This window comes from Bos indicus x Bos taurus, chromosome 5 (genome assembly GCF_003369695.1).
Source record: "Bos indicus x Bos taurus breed Angus x Brahman F1 hybrid chromosome 5, Bos_hybrid_MaternalHap_v2.0, whole genome shotgun sequence".
NCBI classification, from domain to species: domain Eukaryota; kingdom Metazoa; phylum Chordata; class Mammalia; order Artiodactyla; family Bovidae; genus Bos; species Bos indicus x Bos taurus.
This window is the reverse complement of record NC_040080.1, coordinates 49,178,043-49,195,269: the sequence shown is the minus strand read 5'-3', so window position 1 is coordinate 49,195,269 and position 17,227 is coordinate 49,178,043. Positions and strand designations below refer to the sequence as shown.

The following is a 17,227-nucleotide window of genomic DNA, read 5'->3' as shown; positions in this document are numbered from 1 at the left end:
CTGAGCTTCTACTAGGTGAGTAAAAGAAGTTGTGCAATCGACTGACCCTCCAGGCCCTACTGACAAGTGCCTGTGAAAAAGAAAACACCCCGCCCTGTGACCTTTCTCGTCTGTTTCGAGAAGAAAGACTGTTCTATTAAAACTTTGCCTGTCAATTAAAAAAAAAAAAAAAAACACCCACAAAGAACAGTACAGTGAGCTAAAAACTCTGTACAGTGAATACAGGTCCGTAAACGTTACATGAATGACCAGCATGACTCAGAGGAGCGGAGTTTGGCCCAAGCAACTCCACTCCGGACTTGCTGAGCACCTAGTGGAAGACCGCTGCTGTCTCCAAGGCTCAGCAACGGTCCATTTATGAGACTTCTGTGTGAAAACGCTTCGCAAAGGCCAGTTTCTTATTTATGTGGGTGCGCTGGACGCATTCCGCTTTCTTCCCCCTCACCGTGCTGGGACGTCTCCACCGGAGACGTTGGGTCGGCACGGAGGAAGCACTCATGGGACGGAGGGGAACTTGGGGTAGACGCCAGAGGAAATCCGCTGGCGGCGGGACGAGGGCGGCCCCCGCGCGCTAGGGGTCTGGAGGGGTTGGAGGAGGCCCAGCCCGGTGGGCAGGGAGGCGCCACGGACCCCCCAGCCACGGAGCCCTGCTCCCCCGCCTCACCTGCATGTTGGGCACGAAGCCCTTCTTGATTCTCCAGCAGTTCTTACTGATCTTTTCCAAGAACTGCAGCTCATCATTATAACTGCGACTCATGGTGGCGAAAACTCACGGCTTCCCTTTGAGAATCCACTGGCCGCGTTGTCCCGCTGACTTAAACACCGCCTTCCGGCACTCAGCGCGCAGGCGCGGCCGGTTCCGCAGCAGGGTGGGCGACGGCAAGCGCCGAGGTTCAAAACTTGTATCAATCGCGCGCGCTCTCTTTTTCCTTTACTAGTTAAGATAGACCATCCTCTAGCATTTATCTTTGTGGATGTTAACTAGTCAGTCTCTTCCACGCTAAAGCTAAGCTAAATCCAGTACTTTTTAGTATGATCTAGTTATCTTTCGTTTTGGAAGTGCTTTTCAGCATTGGACAGAGGAGCCTGGTAGGCTACAGTCCATAGGGTGGCAAAGAGTTGGACATAACTGAGCAAACCTCATATTCACATTCAGCATTGAAAAACACACTGAATCTGGATCAGGTCCAGTTGTTCCAAGGAATCACCTGCTTGGAGTTTCAGTTCAGTTCAGTCGCTCAATCATGTCCAACTCTTTGCGACCCCATAGACTGCAGCACGCCAGGATTCCCTGTCCATCACCAACTCCCGGAGCTTATTCAAACTCACGTCCATCCAGTCGGTGATGTCATCCAACCATCTCATTCTCTGTCGTCCCCTTCTCCTCCTGCCTTCAATCATTCCCAGCATAAGGGTCTTCTCAAATGAGTCAGTTCTTCCCATTAGGTGACCAAAGTATTGGAGTTTCAGCTTCAGCATCAGTCCTTCCAATGAATATTCAGGACTGATTTCCTTTTTTTTGTAATACAAATTTATTTATTTTAATTGGAGGCCAATTACTTTACAATGTTGTATTGGTTTTGCCGTACATCGACATGAATTGGCCACGGGTGTACACCTGTTCCCCATCCTGAACCGCCCTCCCACCTCCCTCCCCATCCCATCCCTCTGGGTCAGGACTGATTTCCTTTAGGATGAACTGATTGGATCTCCTTGCAGCTCAAGGGACTCTCAAGAGTCTTCCCCAACACCACAGTTCAAAAGCAACAATTCTTTTGAGCTTGGAGTTTCAGTTCAGTTCAGTTCAGTCGCTCAGTCGTGTCCGACCCTTTGCAACCCCATGAATCGCAGCACACCAGGCCTCCCTGTCCATCACAAACTCCCGGAGTTCACTCAGACTCAGGTCCATTGAGTCAGTGATGCCATCCAGCCATCTCATCCTCTGTCGTCCCCTTCTCCTCCTGCCCCCAATCCCTCCCAGCATCAGAGTCTTTTCCAATGAGTCAACTCTTCGCATGAGGTGGCCAAAGTGGAGATACCCCTCGACCAAGGTAAGGAGCAGTGGCTGTGCTTTGCTGGAGCAGCTGTGAAGAGATACCCCACGCCCAAGGTAAGAGAAACCCAAGTAAGATGGTAGGTGTTCCAAGAGGGCATCAGAGGGCAGACACTCTGAAACCATACTCACAGAAAACTAGTCGGTCTAATCACACTAGGACCACAGCCTTGTCTAACTCAATGAAACTAAACCATGCCCGTGGGGCAACCCAAGATGGGCAGGTCATAGTGGAGAGATCTGACAGAATGTGGTCCACTGGAGAAGGGAATGGCAAACCGCTTCAGTATTCTTGTCTTGAGAACCCCATGAACAACTTGGAGTTTACACCCCACAAAAGCAGAGACATTACTTTTCCAGCAAAGATCCATCTAGTCAAAGCTATGGTTTTTCCAGTAGTCATGTATGGATGTGAGAGTTGGACTACAAAGAAAGTTGAGCGCCGAAGAATTGATGCTTTTGAACTGTGGTGTTGGAGAAGACTCTTGAGAGTCCCTTGGACTGCAAGATCCAACCAGTCCATTCTAAAGGAGATCAGTTCTGGGGGTTCATTGGATGGACTGATGTTGAAGCTGAAACTCCAATACTTTGGCCACCTGATGCAAAGAGCTGACTCATTTGAAAAGACCCTGATGCTGGGAAAGATTGAGGGCAGGAGGAGAAGGGCACAACAGAGGATGAGATGGTTGGATGGCATCACCGACTTGGTGGACATGGGTTTGGGTGGACTCCGGGAGTTGGTGATGGACAGGGAGGCCTGGCGTGCTGTGATTCATGGGGTCACAAAGAGTCGGACATGACTGAGCGACTGAACTGAACTGAACTGAGTGAGGGAGAAAGAGATGTCTGTAGCTGAGAAAGAGAAACATTTAAACAGATACCACAATGGAAATTTTGTAATGTTTCAAAACGAATTTGTGAACACATTAAATACTTAAGTCAGAAAAGAGCATTCCGAAGAACGAAACATGACAGTTTATCATTTATCCCAACAACACTGACAAGGACATCTATTGAGGTCAGATGAGCAATACAAAGATGAGTAAATGGCAGTTGTTATGGATGTCTAGGGCTTCCCAGCCTAGTCTTCTCTGATGACTAAGTACTCTATGAACCTGCTTTTATACACACTGCCTCTTCTTCACAATAATAAATGAGCCTTAAGTGTTTTCTATTTCTAATCCTACCTCATGTAAAGAACAGTGACGTTGGAATCAGAAAGGCTTGGATTGAATTTTTACTGTTGCTGTTTACTAGCTTTGTATGATAAATCTCTTTTTAATAATTTTTGTTTCCTTTTCTATAAAATGGGATCATAATTCTTCACAAGTGATCGTGAAGATTAAATACTGGGTAAGCCCTCCAGTAAACAGCTGTCTTCTGTTCCCCCACTGGATTGTCAGCATCACAAAAGCAAAGTGTGGATTCTATTTAGTTCCCCTTTCCTCCTCTTCTGCCCCAATTTTACCCCAATGATTTGTTGCTCCAACAACATTAATCTATCTATGATTTATCTAGTACTCTGCATTGCCATTTCATTTAATTTGAGAGAGAAAGCAGCCTAAAACTTAAAGTGATACAATTTGTAGTTTCCTGCAATCACTGTTTCTCTCCAGACACATCTAAGAGAGAACATGCTGTTGCTGCTGCTAAGTCGCTTCAGTCATGTCCGACTTTGTGCGACCCCATAGACGGCAGCCCACCAGACTTCCCCACCCCTGGGATTCTCCAGGCAAGAACACTGGAGTGGGTTGCCATTTCCTTCTCCAATGTATGAAAGTGAAAAGTGAAAGTGAAGTCGCTCAGTCGTGCCCAACTCTTAGCGACCCCATGGACTGCAGCCTACCAGGCTCCTCTGTCCATGGATTTTCCAGGCAAGAGTACTGGAGTGGGGTGCCATTGCCTTCTCCAAAGAGAGAACATATTCCCTTTTTAAATCAAGTTTTGAAATCTGTACAAGCTCAGTTTGTGGTAGTATTAAAAACACTAGGGAATTTCCTGATGGTCCAGTGGTTAGAACTCTGCATTTCCAAGAGGTCCCAGATTCCATCCCTCATTAGGGAACTAAGGTCCCACAAGCCAGAAGGCCGTGCAGCGTAGGAGAGAAAAACAAACAAACAAACAAACAAACAAACAAAAAACCCTTAAGGACACCATATTCTCTTCTTACCTGTCTTATTTTATTACAAAAAAAAAAAAAAATCAGGGACAAGAAACTTTGCAAATGAAAAGGCAAAATTTACTTTGATAGAAAACAATTTTAATTAAATACAGGAGACAGTAGCAGTAAATATAAAACATAAAATCCAGTATGCAGGGAGGAGGGAACCCTAGAAAGCTGAAGAGGCTGAAGGGATCTCCGCTGATAACAACTGATGCAAGTCTGTATTTGAGACCTTCTCACAGACCTTAGAAGTAATACATACCTTGTTCTTGGCCACAGAATCTCACTGACACAGGAGCACACAACAGGCACGCAAACACGAACGCACATTCCAACAGCTACCCCTCCACGCCCGTGGGGACACACACAGCCTGGTTTAACCCTTTCACCCAGTTTGCCTCCCTCTATATTTCTGAGGCCTTGAGAAAGAAAACTTCCGGCGTTCCACAAGGGCTTTACAATTCCAGTGTGTACTGTCTTCCAGCCCTGGGTTTATAGGAGCTGTGGGATTAAGGGCCATTTGCTTCCTGGAGTGGACTCTAAACAGGCAATCATGGGGTTGGCTTCCCGCTCCACTGTCCACTTATCAGGTGCAGATCTTCCCAACCATGGAAACCTGGCTGCTGCTTTGATGTTTTATACTTCAGGTCGGTGGAGATCAAAAGGAAACCCTGAAAAGGATGCAACAACGAAGACGATGTCAAACTTGGGGGTGTGCTGCCATAGGATGTCTAAGTCTGCCTGAAGGGTGAGGGGGACGGGGCTTCTTTACCGGGTCCTACTATATCATACCCTCCTCTACCCCCACCTCCTTGTCAATGTCTCAGACAGGGGAACAGGCTATTTTGGATTCTTGTCACCTTGTGCGACTTAAGCAATTATAGAAGGTGACATGGGGAGGGAACAGGGGGTGCAGAGTAGTATATAGGATTGGAGAATTCTGTCGGATTCTAACATCTACCTCCCTAAACCAAAAAGCCCCAGAAGGGAAGAAATAAGGTATTCTGAAGTTTGTGAATAATAATTAACCAGGAAACCACTTACAGCAGATCCCTGAACCCAGAGGAGTGTCTTTGGTTCAGGCCAAAGTTTACTTACTAAGGGAATCAGAAGAGCCAATCTGGTCTCGAATATGCCCTTTCCAGCTACATAAACCTTTTCACCTCTCTGAGTCTTCCTGTTCTCATCTATAAAATGGGATTCACAATCCCAGCCTTACAGCATATCTTGTGGAACAAATAAAATAAAGTGCACAGGTGCATCTTCTTGTACTGTGGTGTGAATAACCTTGGCTTCACAGGGAAATCAGATTTGGTCTGATGTGTGTTGTTTTTTTTTTTTTTTTTTTTTCTGGTGTGATTTTTAAACTCAAGTTTAAGGGCTTTTCATTATTAATTATGAGCTTTAAGAGCTAAATATCTTGTTTATAAAATTCCTTGGGCTGGGAAAAAACAAAGCAGAACAAAATAAAACAAAAAGTAAGAAAAATAAGAAGAGGTGCATTCTACGATGAAAAGAAATGGCGCAATTAATACTGATAATTCTTACCTCAAGAACTTCAATATCTGAATTGACGAGTGAGATTTTGTGTGGGTTGGGTAGAGGAAATCCTTGCTGTAATTTTGCTAAAATACAGAATAAGGTGTGAAATAATTGGGCACCAGAATGGAAGATTTGGTAAACTTTTTAGTAAGAGACTAACAAAAAACTTTTTGATAATTTATCCTTCCACTCTTCCTGGTTCTGTGCCTTCAATTCTCTCTGATATATCCATAGCATTTTCCTGAAAGAATGGTTAGTCTGTGCTTAATAAAAATGTTCTTGCAACTATGTGTATCTGGATGGCAGAAAAAAAAGATAGCAATTCATCCAATTTATATTTTGAAAATACCTTAATCAGTGGGTCCTGAGAATATTTTGATCTCCAATACAAAACATATTTTAACCAAGCCGCACTCAAGATGCTACCATTTGTGAACAATTGCAGTGTAGGTCTGGGATTGTCATTCCACTGTCTATTCCAGTGGTGATCTTTGCATAAGAACCACAGAGACACCCTCAAGAGAGCTTCATCTCATTTCTGGCTGACCCAAAGGAGATTCTTGACTGCCTAAGGAGAATGGTTTTAATTTCCTTAGCTCAACCAGAGTTAGCAGTTCTTGCTTGCAAGTAGGGTTGCTACAAGGCTTGAAGCTGGAATATCTAATTTAGAAGCCATATAGTTGATGGTATCAACTCTGTCAATTCTGGCCCTGGCCTGGATTCATAATAACATATTAGCAAGTACAAGCTTCAGGATGGAAAATCCCGGCCAATCCCCAACATGTAACCAGTGTCCGAGTTACATTGTTTCCCCAGATTCCCTTACCATTGGCTAGTGGGAGGACTCCAAAGTGGAGAATGGAGGACAGAATGTTCTCAAACCTCAAGACCTAAAATGAAAGGGGAAACTGGATCAGTTGTTAAATGAGGGTATTTTGAAAGTATGATGCCTGGTTTGGACATGCACTCTCCCAGACCTTATCAGAATGGGCAGCAATAATCAGCATCTCCCCACAGACATATTCTAGGTTTCCAGACACGGAAAGCTATTTTGTGGATAACCATTTTCACAGGTTTCCTAATCTTTTTTCCTCATTGAGGATGGGCATTTCTGCCCTCTCTACACTGGATCATGGTGACAGCAAATGCAGAGGGACCACACAGTGGCAGCAAACGTGGCAGCTTAGATATCAAGTAAGACAATCTAGAATGGCCAATAGATATTCCAGTTAGTGGTCTTTCATTAATTTATTGGGAACTCCAGTCACAGGAGTTTCCCTATGTTATGCTCTATAGTCAATGGCACCACCAGAACATGCAATTTATCTTTAATAAACTAAGTAGTTGTATAATCTTAGCAAAATGCTTCCCTCATAGTTCAGTTGGTAAAGAATCCACCTGCAATGCAGGAGACCTTGGTTCTATTCCTGGGTTAGGAAGATCCGCTGGAGAAGGGAAAGACTACCCACTCCAGTATTCTGGCCTGGAGAATTCCATATACTGTATAGTCCATGGAGTCACAAAGAGCTGGACATGACTGAACGACTTTCACTTTAGCAAACTGCTGGTTCTTGGGAAGACTCAGGTATTAAAAACAAATAGACTATGATGAACTTCAGTTCGTTCAATGAATGTTTTTTAAGCATCCTATATGCTTAGCAATAATAAGAAAAGAACCTTTTTGCAGCTTAGCAAGGATGGCTCTGAAGCAGACTTCCTAGGTGTATCTCTTGTTTTGACCACCTTACTGTGTGATGTTGGGGAAGTTCCTTAACCTCTCTGTGCCTCAGTTTCCTCAACCATAAAGTGAAGATAATAATACTAATCCCTTGGGGTTTTACCAGGATTAAACAAGTTAATATGATATAAAATTCCTTATCTACACCATTGTCATTTTTTTTCAGAGATGTCTACAAACATCGCTAAATGCTCCTGAAGGGGAAAATTGACCCTAACTGAGAACCATTTCTCTATAACATAAGTGACTTGTAGAGATAGGGTAGAGACACAAATTGTTGATTTGGCTGATCTTCCTGAGGCTTGGGGCATAGGGTTTCCATGTTGTATGTTGGGATGACCTCTTCCAATTAGGAGGTCACCAAGCTAGACCCCTCCAAAGAGGCATCTACGCAACCAGCCTTAACTTAATTTTAGGAGATGGGTAGAAAACCTTTGAAGAACAAACTGAACCATGCCTAACAATTTAGAGCATCATCCTTTGGTAGTCTGAATCGTAAACTCTAGAGGATTATTTTATCCAAAAAATGACATGTTCCTGAGAATGTCTGTTCCCTCCCCCAGCATTACATAGTCTTAACAATCTTTTGAATTCTTTTTAAAGTCTTTTTGAATATATACAAGGGAATTCCTCTCTTGCTTAATGGTTAATGGGCTTGGTGGATGTGTAGCTACATAAAGAATTTTAAAATCAAAGCCTACACTCAGAGGCAAAGAAAACAATTATCCAGCTACTATATAGATTTCTCATTTTTCCCTAGGTGGGAACTTGGAGAGCACTGATTCTTACCTCAATATTGCTGCGATTGGACTCTGGCAAAGAAAGGCGGAATCTGAAAATGAAACAAAGGAACAACAAAAAACAGTAGGAACCAGTTCAAGGAGGGAAGGCTTAAAAACAACCACATCAGTAGAAAGAAACAAAAGGAAAAAGATACAATTTTTTCAGTTCAATAAGTCATTATTTAAAAGCCACACAAACTTGTGAGAACATCGAGTTCTAGTGCATCTTTCCCCCTGTATTTGCTGCTGAAGAAGCGGGGCAGGAAAAACGGAAACAAGACAGGTTGCCCAACTGCATTTGCTATAAGGGACTTACTGTTGCCAACTTGAAACACAGAACATTTTTGTTTGGGCTGAGATATGTGGTGTTTGAAATCTTAGTCCTCCTACCAGGAATCAAACCCAGGCCCTGGCAGTGACAGTAACCAGTCCTAACCATTGGACCACCAGGGAACTTCCCAGAACATTCTTAAGAAGCAGTTTTTATGTCTTCTTGCCCTAAACTCAACCTTGCAACTTCCCCGAGTTAGACTGGTCCCTTATTAATAAACATGACAATGACAGTGATGACGACAGTGGTGGCGACACGGACTCTCCTAAAAGCTATATAAGCATTTAGAATGTAATCTTCCCAATGACTCTGTGAGTGATGCTCCTATCACTGCCCCTTTGGCAGACAAGAAAACTGATGATCAAGGAGTTCACAAACGTCTAAGTGTCTCCCTATCTATGCCCCTCTTCAATAAGGTGTGGCCACTTTACTCAGCTGTGCCTCTCCCAAGAATATTTCTGCTCTAACATTTAAGAAACAAATGTGCATGGAAGAGAAGTTTGCTTATTATCAGCCAATATCATGTTAGTATGAATTAGGCTTTGAGGTTTCTTTAAGGTGACAGCTAAGAGCAAAAACTAGAAAGACTGTTAATTCTAACAAGGATCAGAAATGGTACCAGAGGGAACTTTCCAGATAGAGTGTTTCCATCTCAGGGGGCACAGGTTCAGTCCCTGGTTGAGGGATTAAGATCCCCAAAAAATAAATTAAAAAAAAAAAGAAAAAAGAAAAGAGATGATGATATCAGAGGCCCTGTGACTCAGACTGATCTTACTAGAAAGTGAAGACCAGAATTTTTAGGGCATCCTTGAAGGAAGGAAGCTGAGCAGTTGAACATCACTTGAAGATACTGCTGGGGAAATGTGAGGGGGATGCCTCCCCCGGTCAACCTGCTTCTTATGAGGAACAATCTAGAGCAGTCTAGAAATTCGCCCTACACGAAAGAGGAACACACTTGTGAATCTCCTTTCTGATCTTTCATTACATCCCCAAACCATGACTGGGTACCATCTGAGGTTCCTACAAACCAACTCTCCTTTCCTTGTGCACGTGTGCTCAGTTGCTAAGTTGTGTCCGACTCTTTTGAGACCCTGTGGACTGTAGCCCACCAGGCTCTTCTGTCCATGGGATTATCCCGGCAAAAATACTGGAGCCAGTTGCCATTTCCTGCTCCAGGGGATCTACCCGACCCAGGGATGGAACCTGTGTGTCTACTGTGTCTCCTGAGTTGGCAGGCAGATTCTTCACCACTGAGCCACCTGGGATTACTTCTGTTTCCTAGCTCTCAATTTACCCTGTTAGTTTGAAGTGAAGTGAAGTGAAGTGAAGTGAAGTTGCTCAGTTATGTCCGACTCTTTGCGACCCCATGGACTGTAGCCTACCAGGCTTCTCAGTCTATGGGATTTTCCAGGCAAGAGTACTGGAGTAGGTTGCCATTTAATGGACAAGTCTCACTAGCTAAACTCTTCCTGTCCTGGCTCTGAAAAACACAAAAGCTCAACTCAGACCACTAGGTGGCAACCAACTTCACTCCTTTGACTTTGCATTCTCCTCTTGGCCCCTAATCTGTTACTTCAAGCCCTGCTGTGCTGGGCTGTGTTTAGTTGCTCAGTCATGTCTGACTCTTTTTGACCCCATGGACTGTAACCCACCAGGCTCCTCTGTCCATGAGGATTCTCCAGCCAAGAATACCGGAGTGAGTTGCCATGCCCTCCTCCAGGGGATCTTCCCAACCCAGGAATCGAGCCCAGGTCTCTGGCATTGCTGATGGATTTTTTTACAGTCTGAGGCACCAGGGAAGTCCTGCTACTAGCAGCTAATTTTTATTAGAGAAACACAGAGTAGCTGGAGAGAAAGGGAGCTCAAATAGTTCTATGTTGCAGGCATATAAAAGTATAACCTATTTTACTTAATTTTGGCTATGCCACATGGCATTCAGGATCTTAGTCCCTCCATCAGGGATTGAACTTGCATCCCCTGTATCGGAAACATGGAGTCTTAACCACTAGACTTGATAGTCCAAGTAAAGCCTATTTTTAAGGGTTTGGGGGCTTCCATGGCTGTCTGGTGGTTAAGACTCCACTCTTTCACTGTAGGGGGTATGGGTTTGAACCCTGGTCAGGGAACTAAGATCCTGCATGCCACATGGCAGAAAGAAAGAAGGAAGAGAAGAGAAAAAGAAAGGAATGTTTTGGAGAAGGTTTACTGCTCTGATCGAAAACCAGAGCTAAAGTGCAAATTTTAAAACACAGCAAAAGACAAAGTTTCTTCATATTCTGAGTTAATGTAGCAAGTGTGACATAATGAAGGCCAAGTGGACCAACGCACAGACACTCACAATGCCTTTCCTGCAACCCTATGGCCATGTCAGACATTGATAATGAGTCCTTGTATGCAGTCCCTATAATAATTGCTTCTCTCTTTGCCCTCTCACTATAAGCTCCCTGTGGGTTGAGATCCAGCCTTAATTCCCTTTGTATTCCTAGGACTGAGTACAGAGCATGACATATATCACACATAGTCTTCCCTCATTCACTCGTTGACTCTTCTAGCAGGTATCTATTGAAAACCTAGTATATGTCAGGCCTGGAACTGGTACCAGAGATAGAAATGTGAGTAAAAACCAAACACAGTCACTTGTAGTTTACAGCCCAGTGGGAAGGCAGACTTTAGCCAAACAATCGCACTGATGAAGGCTTAATTAAAGGTTAGATAAAAACTCTGAAGGAAAGAAATACGTTCATTGAGGTAAATGACAAAAGAACCTGATCTAACTTGGTGGATTCGGTAAGGTTTCCAAGGAAGAGCTGTGTCTTAGAGTTGACATAAGAAGGATGCTGCTGCTGCTGCTGCTAAGTTGCTTCAGTTGTGTCAGACTCCATGCGACCCCATAGACGGAAGCCCACCAGGCTCCCCCATCCCTGGGATTCTCCAGGCAAGAACACTGGAGTGGGTTGCCATTTCCTTCTCCAATGAATGAAAGTGAAAAGTGAAAGTGAAGTCGCTCAGTCGTATCCGACTCTTAGCGACCCCATGGATTACAACCCACCAGGCTCCTCCATCCATGGGACTCTCCAGGCAAGAGTACTGGAGTGGGGTGAGCAGGATTAAAAAGGCAAAATGGGGAAGGAAGGGGGAAGGGGTCTGCGCAGAGGTTGCAAAGGTCTGTGTAGAGAGAACAGAAAGCTAGGGAGAGAGCTGCAGTATGATGCTAGACAGACAGACAGTGGCTGTCTGTCTGACCAGGCTAGGCTATTCAGGCCATGTTAGAAATTTTATGTTTATCTGGAAAGGAATCTATGGAATGTTTCTAAGGAGGGGCAGGGAATGTCAGTGCTCTGTAAAGATCACTCTAGTTGCACTATGGAGAAAAGATTGGCAGGGTGAGATTCCCAGGTGCTTCTTCTATGCTCAGTAATGTGCTAGGCAATGTGAAGAATTTTATTGGTATCTGTATTTTTGAGGGATCGGGAGAAGCTGTATGTGCAGGAAACAATTGTAGGATATTACAAAGCAGCTTGTATTCAGGTGCTGTTTTATGGGTTTACACACTACTTGTTGCAGGAATTCTGGGAAGGTGTGAAAAGGTGATAGGACCAGAGTGGATTGTGTGTGTGTGTGTGTAATATGGGGGGAAAATAAATTGTCCTTTGAGAGAAGCACTCTGTATACTACCACGTACAAGCACCTGTCCCTTAGCACCCAGTACTGTAATTGCTTGTTAATCTGAGTATTACCCTCACTAAGCTGAGGACCCAGAAGGTAGAAACTATTGTTTTTCTCTCAGCTCTCTGTATCAAGAACAGGGCAGAACATATACTTGGTGCTCTATAAATTCTTACCGAGTGGACGTATGGATAAATGAGCAGATAAAAGATGGATGGGAAAGTGTATATTGCAGGGTCCCCAACCCCTGGGCCACGGACTGGTACTTGTTAGGAACTGGGCCGTGCAGCAGGAGGTGAGCCGTGGGTGGGCGATCAATGCCGTTTGTTCCCCATTGCTCCCCATTGCTGGCAATACTGCCTGAACCATCTCTCCCCATCCCCCCACCCCTACCTGGTCCATGGAAAAATTGTCTTACACAAAATCAGTCTGTGGTGCTAAAAAGGTTGGGGGCCGCTGGTCTGTTGGACTGAGGTCACCTCAAGGGTGAGGCAGCTGGAGCAGTATGTTCACTTTAGGGAGGGAAGACTGGCTAGTTTGAAAGGTAGGACCAGATGCTGAAGATCTTGAAAACTCTAGGCTGTGGATTTAATCCAATGATGAACACTTTTGAGGGGAGGCATATGTTGAGCCTCCTCCAGAAGCAAAGGATTCTCTCGCTGAGGAAGAGTTTCCCGGTATTTTAACTCCATTGCCTTCTGCAGTTTAGAAATCCGCCCTCCCACCAATGAGTCTGGGAGAAAGGGAAGAAGTCATTGGGGGTTGCTTCTCCAATAGGGGCCCCCACTGTGGCCTTCCTTTCCGCTGGCCTCAACCATAGCTCAATGGGAGGGTGGAGATGGAAATCAGCCCGGTTGCCAAGCCTGAGCTCTGCTGGCCTGTCCGAGCACCGTTCCAACAGAAACTGAATCCATTCTTCCCAGACCTGTTTTCCTTTCTGTTTCTCACCAGATGGCTCACGCTGGGAAAAGTTTATCTGCCCAACTGTGAGAAGTAGAGTTGGGTGTGATACTATCTGCTGTAGGCAGCTGTATTTGCATTCTCTGACAGTGCTGCGTGGGAGAGGTAGTAGGGCAACTGTGTGTGTGTGTGTGCGCGCGCACGCGCGTGTGCACACGCACATGCACCTGTGTGTATGGTAGTGGGGTGGGGTGCAGTTTGGGAGCATCCAAATTCTTGATTATGGGAATGTCAAAAAAATGTTCCACACTCTAATTGGTTGAGCAGTCATGTGCACTGGATTGCCTTGAGTTTTACACGTGATTAAGAAAAAGGGTTAGAATTAAGTAATCTGTATGAAGGCCATAAAAGGGGAAGTGTTGTTTAATTTAGTCTCTGAATTAGTCTCAAAAACACCTACTACAAGACCAATCTGGATCGGAGTTATCTCCAAGTAGAACTGTGTTTGAAAAAAAAGACTCAACTGTAGAAAGAGCTGTAACCCGAAGGCCAACTCCACAGCTTTTAAGACCCTCCTGACTTGTCATGTCTCTTGGGACCAATTTCTCCTGTCTTATTTGGCCCAACTTTGATCCCAGAATGGGAAAGAATAAAGCCCTACTACTAGCTGCAACAAAGTTTCTTGAGCACTGATTATGTGCTGGGAGCTGTGCTTTTCCTACATTCTCATCTCTTCCAATACAACACTCTAAACAGGGGCTCTGTTATGCTGAGGAAGAAACTGATTCTTAGAGGGATCAGTGGACTTGTACAAGGTCACAAGTCAGCAAATGACTGAGGTCGAATTCACAATGAGACACGCGAGACTCCAGAGCCTGTGCTTCTAATTGGACATACCAAAGAAGTCAACTTTGTTACTAATACTCCCAGCTTTGGCTTTCTTTAGCTTTCCCTGGCCGAGTTTCATTTAATGCAGTGAGAAAAGGGCTGTGTGCTTTTACCGTTTTAGGACACAGAATGCCAGTGTCTTCTCTTTTTCCTATCAGTATTTAAAACTGAGAAAGGACATGCTGCCTATTTCAGTTTAACCTGACTCCATGCTTTTGGTTTCCTCCTCCAGGCAAGGATATTTATTTTATAAGTTGAAGGTCTAAGTGTCATTTTCTAAGTCTTAGCTATTCATCACATCAAATGCAGTATAATGTAGCAAGGAAACAAACAAGCATGGCTTTGAAGACTCACTTAGATTCAAGTTCTGGCTCTGCCATTCAATAGCTCTGTGACTCATGTAAAAAACTATTAGTAAACAGAAGGCTTGATTAAATAGAGTCAGGAAACCAGAAGGGGGAGCTCTTACACCCTGGGACAACAGCAGAGCCCAATAGGAAGAAGGAAGCCTCCTCTTCTTTTCTAGCAAGGACTCAGTTAAAGAAAAGTCACGGACTTTTTATTACAGCCCTCTTGACTTCCTTGTCCCCTCTGTAAAAGGGTTCTCCTTCCTTTGCCATGTGGGGGCTTGTACAAGTCTCCCCATGGTTATAGACCCCAAAATGCAGTTCTCTGCTTGTCCCAAATTAAACCATCTTTGCTGGAGAAATATCTGGCAGTCCATTTATGTTGGTCAACACTTAGTTAATTGACCCATATAAACCATTAAATGGGGATAATAAGCTTCCTCTAGGATTAATCATTCAATCTGCCGACATGGTACTGGGTTCTGGAGATACAGGCTGTGAGGTTTAAATAATATACATGTAGTGCTTGGCACAGGACCAGCAGATAGTAAAGGCTCAATAATGAAGAGTAGTTATAAATAATAGAGCAAAAGGCTATTTGTCTAGTACCCATCACTGGGCAGGAGGCAGAGGAATGAAGTATTTTCTGAATGAAACTCTTGACATACTCTTGAATTCAAAAATAATTGGCTTCCCCTGACTGAAGCCAGCATCCAAGTTTTAAATTGCCATCTTTTTTTTTTTTTTTTTTAAGACACTTAACATACACTTTGGAGAAGGCAATGGCACCCCACTCCAGTACTCTTGCCTGGAAAATCCCATGGACGGAGGAGCCTGGTAGGCTGCAGTCCATGGGGTCTCGAAGAGCTGGACGCGACTGAGTGACTTCACTTTCACTTTTCACTTCCATGCATTGGAGAAGGAAATGGCAACCCACTCCAGTGTTCTTACAAGTCCTTAAAGTAGGTTTTACTATATAATTTAATAGAGGACAAAATGTAGGCCCAGAGACATTAGGAAACTTGCTTGAGATCCCACAGCTAATGATATCTGGGCTGGGACCTGAACCAGCTATTCTGAACCTGTGATTTCACCTCCTCTCTAAACTCTCCACCTTGGATTAGCCTCTGATTTCTATATCTTATATCTAGGGAGCCAGCCCTGAGCAGCTCCAGAGAGCCACCCTCAGGCAGAGGATGGTTAGGAAGGCTATGGTGTTCTGGGGGGATGTATTCAGAGACCCTGGTTCCCTGGTTCTTCTCAGGGATGTTTCACTGATCCCCGTCTTCTTTACACCTCTTCCTGCTGTGTCTCTATGACGTTGTGTGTGTGTGCCTGAATGCTAAGTGGCTTCAGTTGTGTCTGAATTTTTGCAACCCTATGGACTGTAGCCCACCAGACTCCTCTGTCCGTGGGATTCTCCAGGCAAAAATACTGGAGTGGGTTGCCATGCCCTCCTCCAGGGGATCTTTCCCACCCAGGGCTCAAACCCACATCTCATATCTCCTGCATTGGGGCAGGCAGGTTCTTTACTACTAGTGCCACCTGGGAAGCCCCTCTATGATGTCACCTAACGGCAAACCAGCTCCCCCTGAAAAGCCTCTCTCCCAGAGCCCAGGAGCAGAGGCGTGGGCGTGTGGGAGATAGGGTTACCATTCTTGTTGCCAAAGATTAAAGCATTCTGTCAGCACAGCCTCTGTTCCTTGGAGCCAAGTGATGCCAGGCCCACCAGCCTTGCCCTCAGTCTGCTCACTGCCTGAGGTTTGCTGTTGTACTGTGGCAGTAGCCACCCTCAGGCTCAGTGCATGTGACCTGTGCAGTGCTCAGAAGGACTCTGTGCTCAGTTTAATGCCCTGCTGTCTCCATCTTGCAGTTCTTCATGATTTTTGAACAGGGGGCTCTGCGCTTTCATTTTGCAGCAAGCCTCACAAATTATGTAGGTAGTCCTGTTCAGAGCCCACCAAGGCCTCAGGGTACTGGAAGCCTGCCCAGTGACCTGAATCTAAAGGAGGTCACAGGGGAGTCTGAGGAGACTTTGGGAAGGCAGGAGTCCTACTTTCAGATTTGTGTTTGCAGGGTCAAAGCCGATTTGTGGATCTCAGGAAGCTGGAGAATGAATTCAAACATTTCTTTGGATGATGTGAATTTAACAGGTTACCATCAGTTTTCCTAATTATTCCTGGTGGCTCAGATGATAAAGAATCTGCATGCAAGAAGACCAAGGTTCCATCCCTGGGTCAGGAAGATCCCCTGGAGAAGGGAATGGCTGAACACTCCAGTATTCTTGCCTGGAGAATTCCATAGACAGAGTTGCCTGGTGGGCTACAGTCCATGGGGTGGCAAAGAGTTGGACATGGCTGAGCGACAAACACTTTCACTTTTCTGTAAAGAAACATAATGCCCACTGTACCTGCAGTTTCTTACTGGTAGGAATGTTGGAGTTGAGGGTCAGCAGGAAAGCACCTTGGTCTCTCTGAAACTCAAGGTCTTTGTTACCTGCTTGCCACAGCCTGAAGTCCTGTTCTTGTTAAATCCTTCCTTCTCATCCTGCCAGGAAACCAGACCCTGGCTTAAGGGTAAATATTATTTCTACCTTCCCAGTGCTTGCTGCCTCAGTTGGCAGCCTTGCCCCAGGGATCTCCCATCACTCCAGACTTCCAGCTCCCCTTTCCTCTCAGCCATCAGATGGAGGTCTCACCTGTACTCACAGTACTGTGACTCAGGCAAACCAACTTCCAAATTGTCCTTTCTCATGGCCTAGCTCAGATACTGCCAGCTCCTCACCTTCCATCCCTTTCCCCTCTCTCTTTCTGCTC

The 17,227-nt window shown here is 44.9% G+C and overlaps 2 protein-coding genes across 3 annotated transcripts in view; both read right to left on the bottom strand.

Moving 5' to 3' along the window:
• The window catches only part of RTCB (RNA 2',3'-cyclic phosphate and 5'-OH ligase), a 28,690-nt gene extending 27,853 nt beyond the window's left edge, over positions 1-837 (bottom strand). The window contains exon 1 of the mRNA XM_027541866.1: positions 665-837. Coding sequence (XP_027397667.1) covers positions 665-757 — 93 coding nt within the window. The 5' untranslated portion in view covers positions 758-837. The remainder of the gene's footprint in view (positions 1-664) is intronic.
• Positions 838-4,291: 3,454 nt separating this feature from the next.
• The window catches only part of BPIFC (BPI fold containing family C), a 44,094-nt gene continuing 31,158 nt past the window's right edge, over positions 4,292-17,227 (bottom strand). For both annotated transcript variants that reach the window (XM_027541864.1, XM_027541865.1), the window contains exons 13-16: positions 8,287-8,329; positions 6,586-6,649; positions 5,766-5,842; positions 4,292-4,888 (exon numbers count right to left, since the gene is read on the bottom strand). In XM_027541864.1, coding sequence (XP_027397665.1) covers positions 4,769-4,888; positions 5,766-5,842; positions 6,586-6,649; positions 8,287-8,329 — 304 coding nt within the window. In that variant the 3' untranslated portion in view covers positions 4,292-4,768. The remainder of the gene's footprint in view (positions 4,889-5,765; positions 5,843-6,585; positions 6,650-8,286; positions 8,330-17,227) is intronic.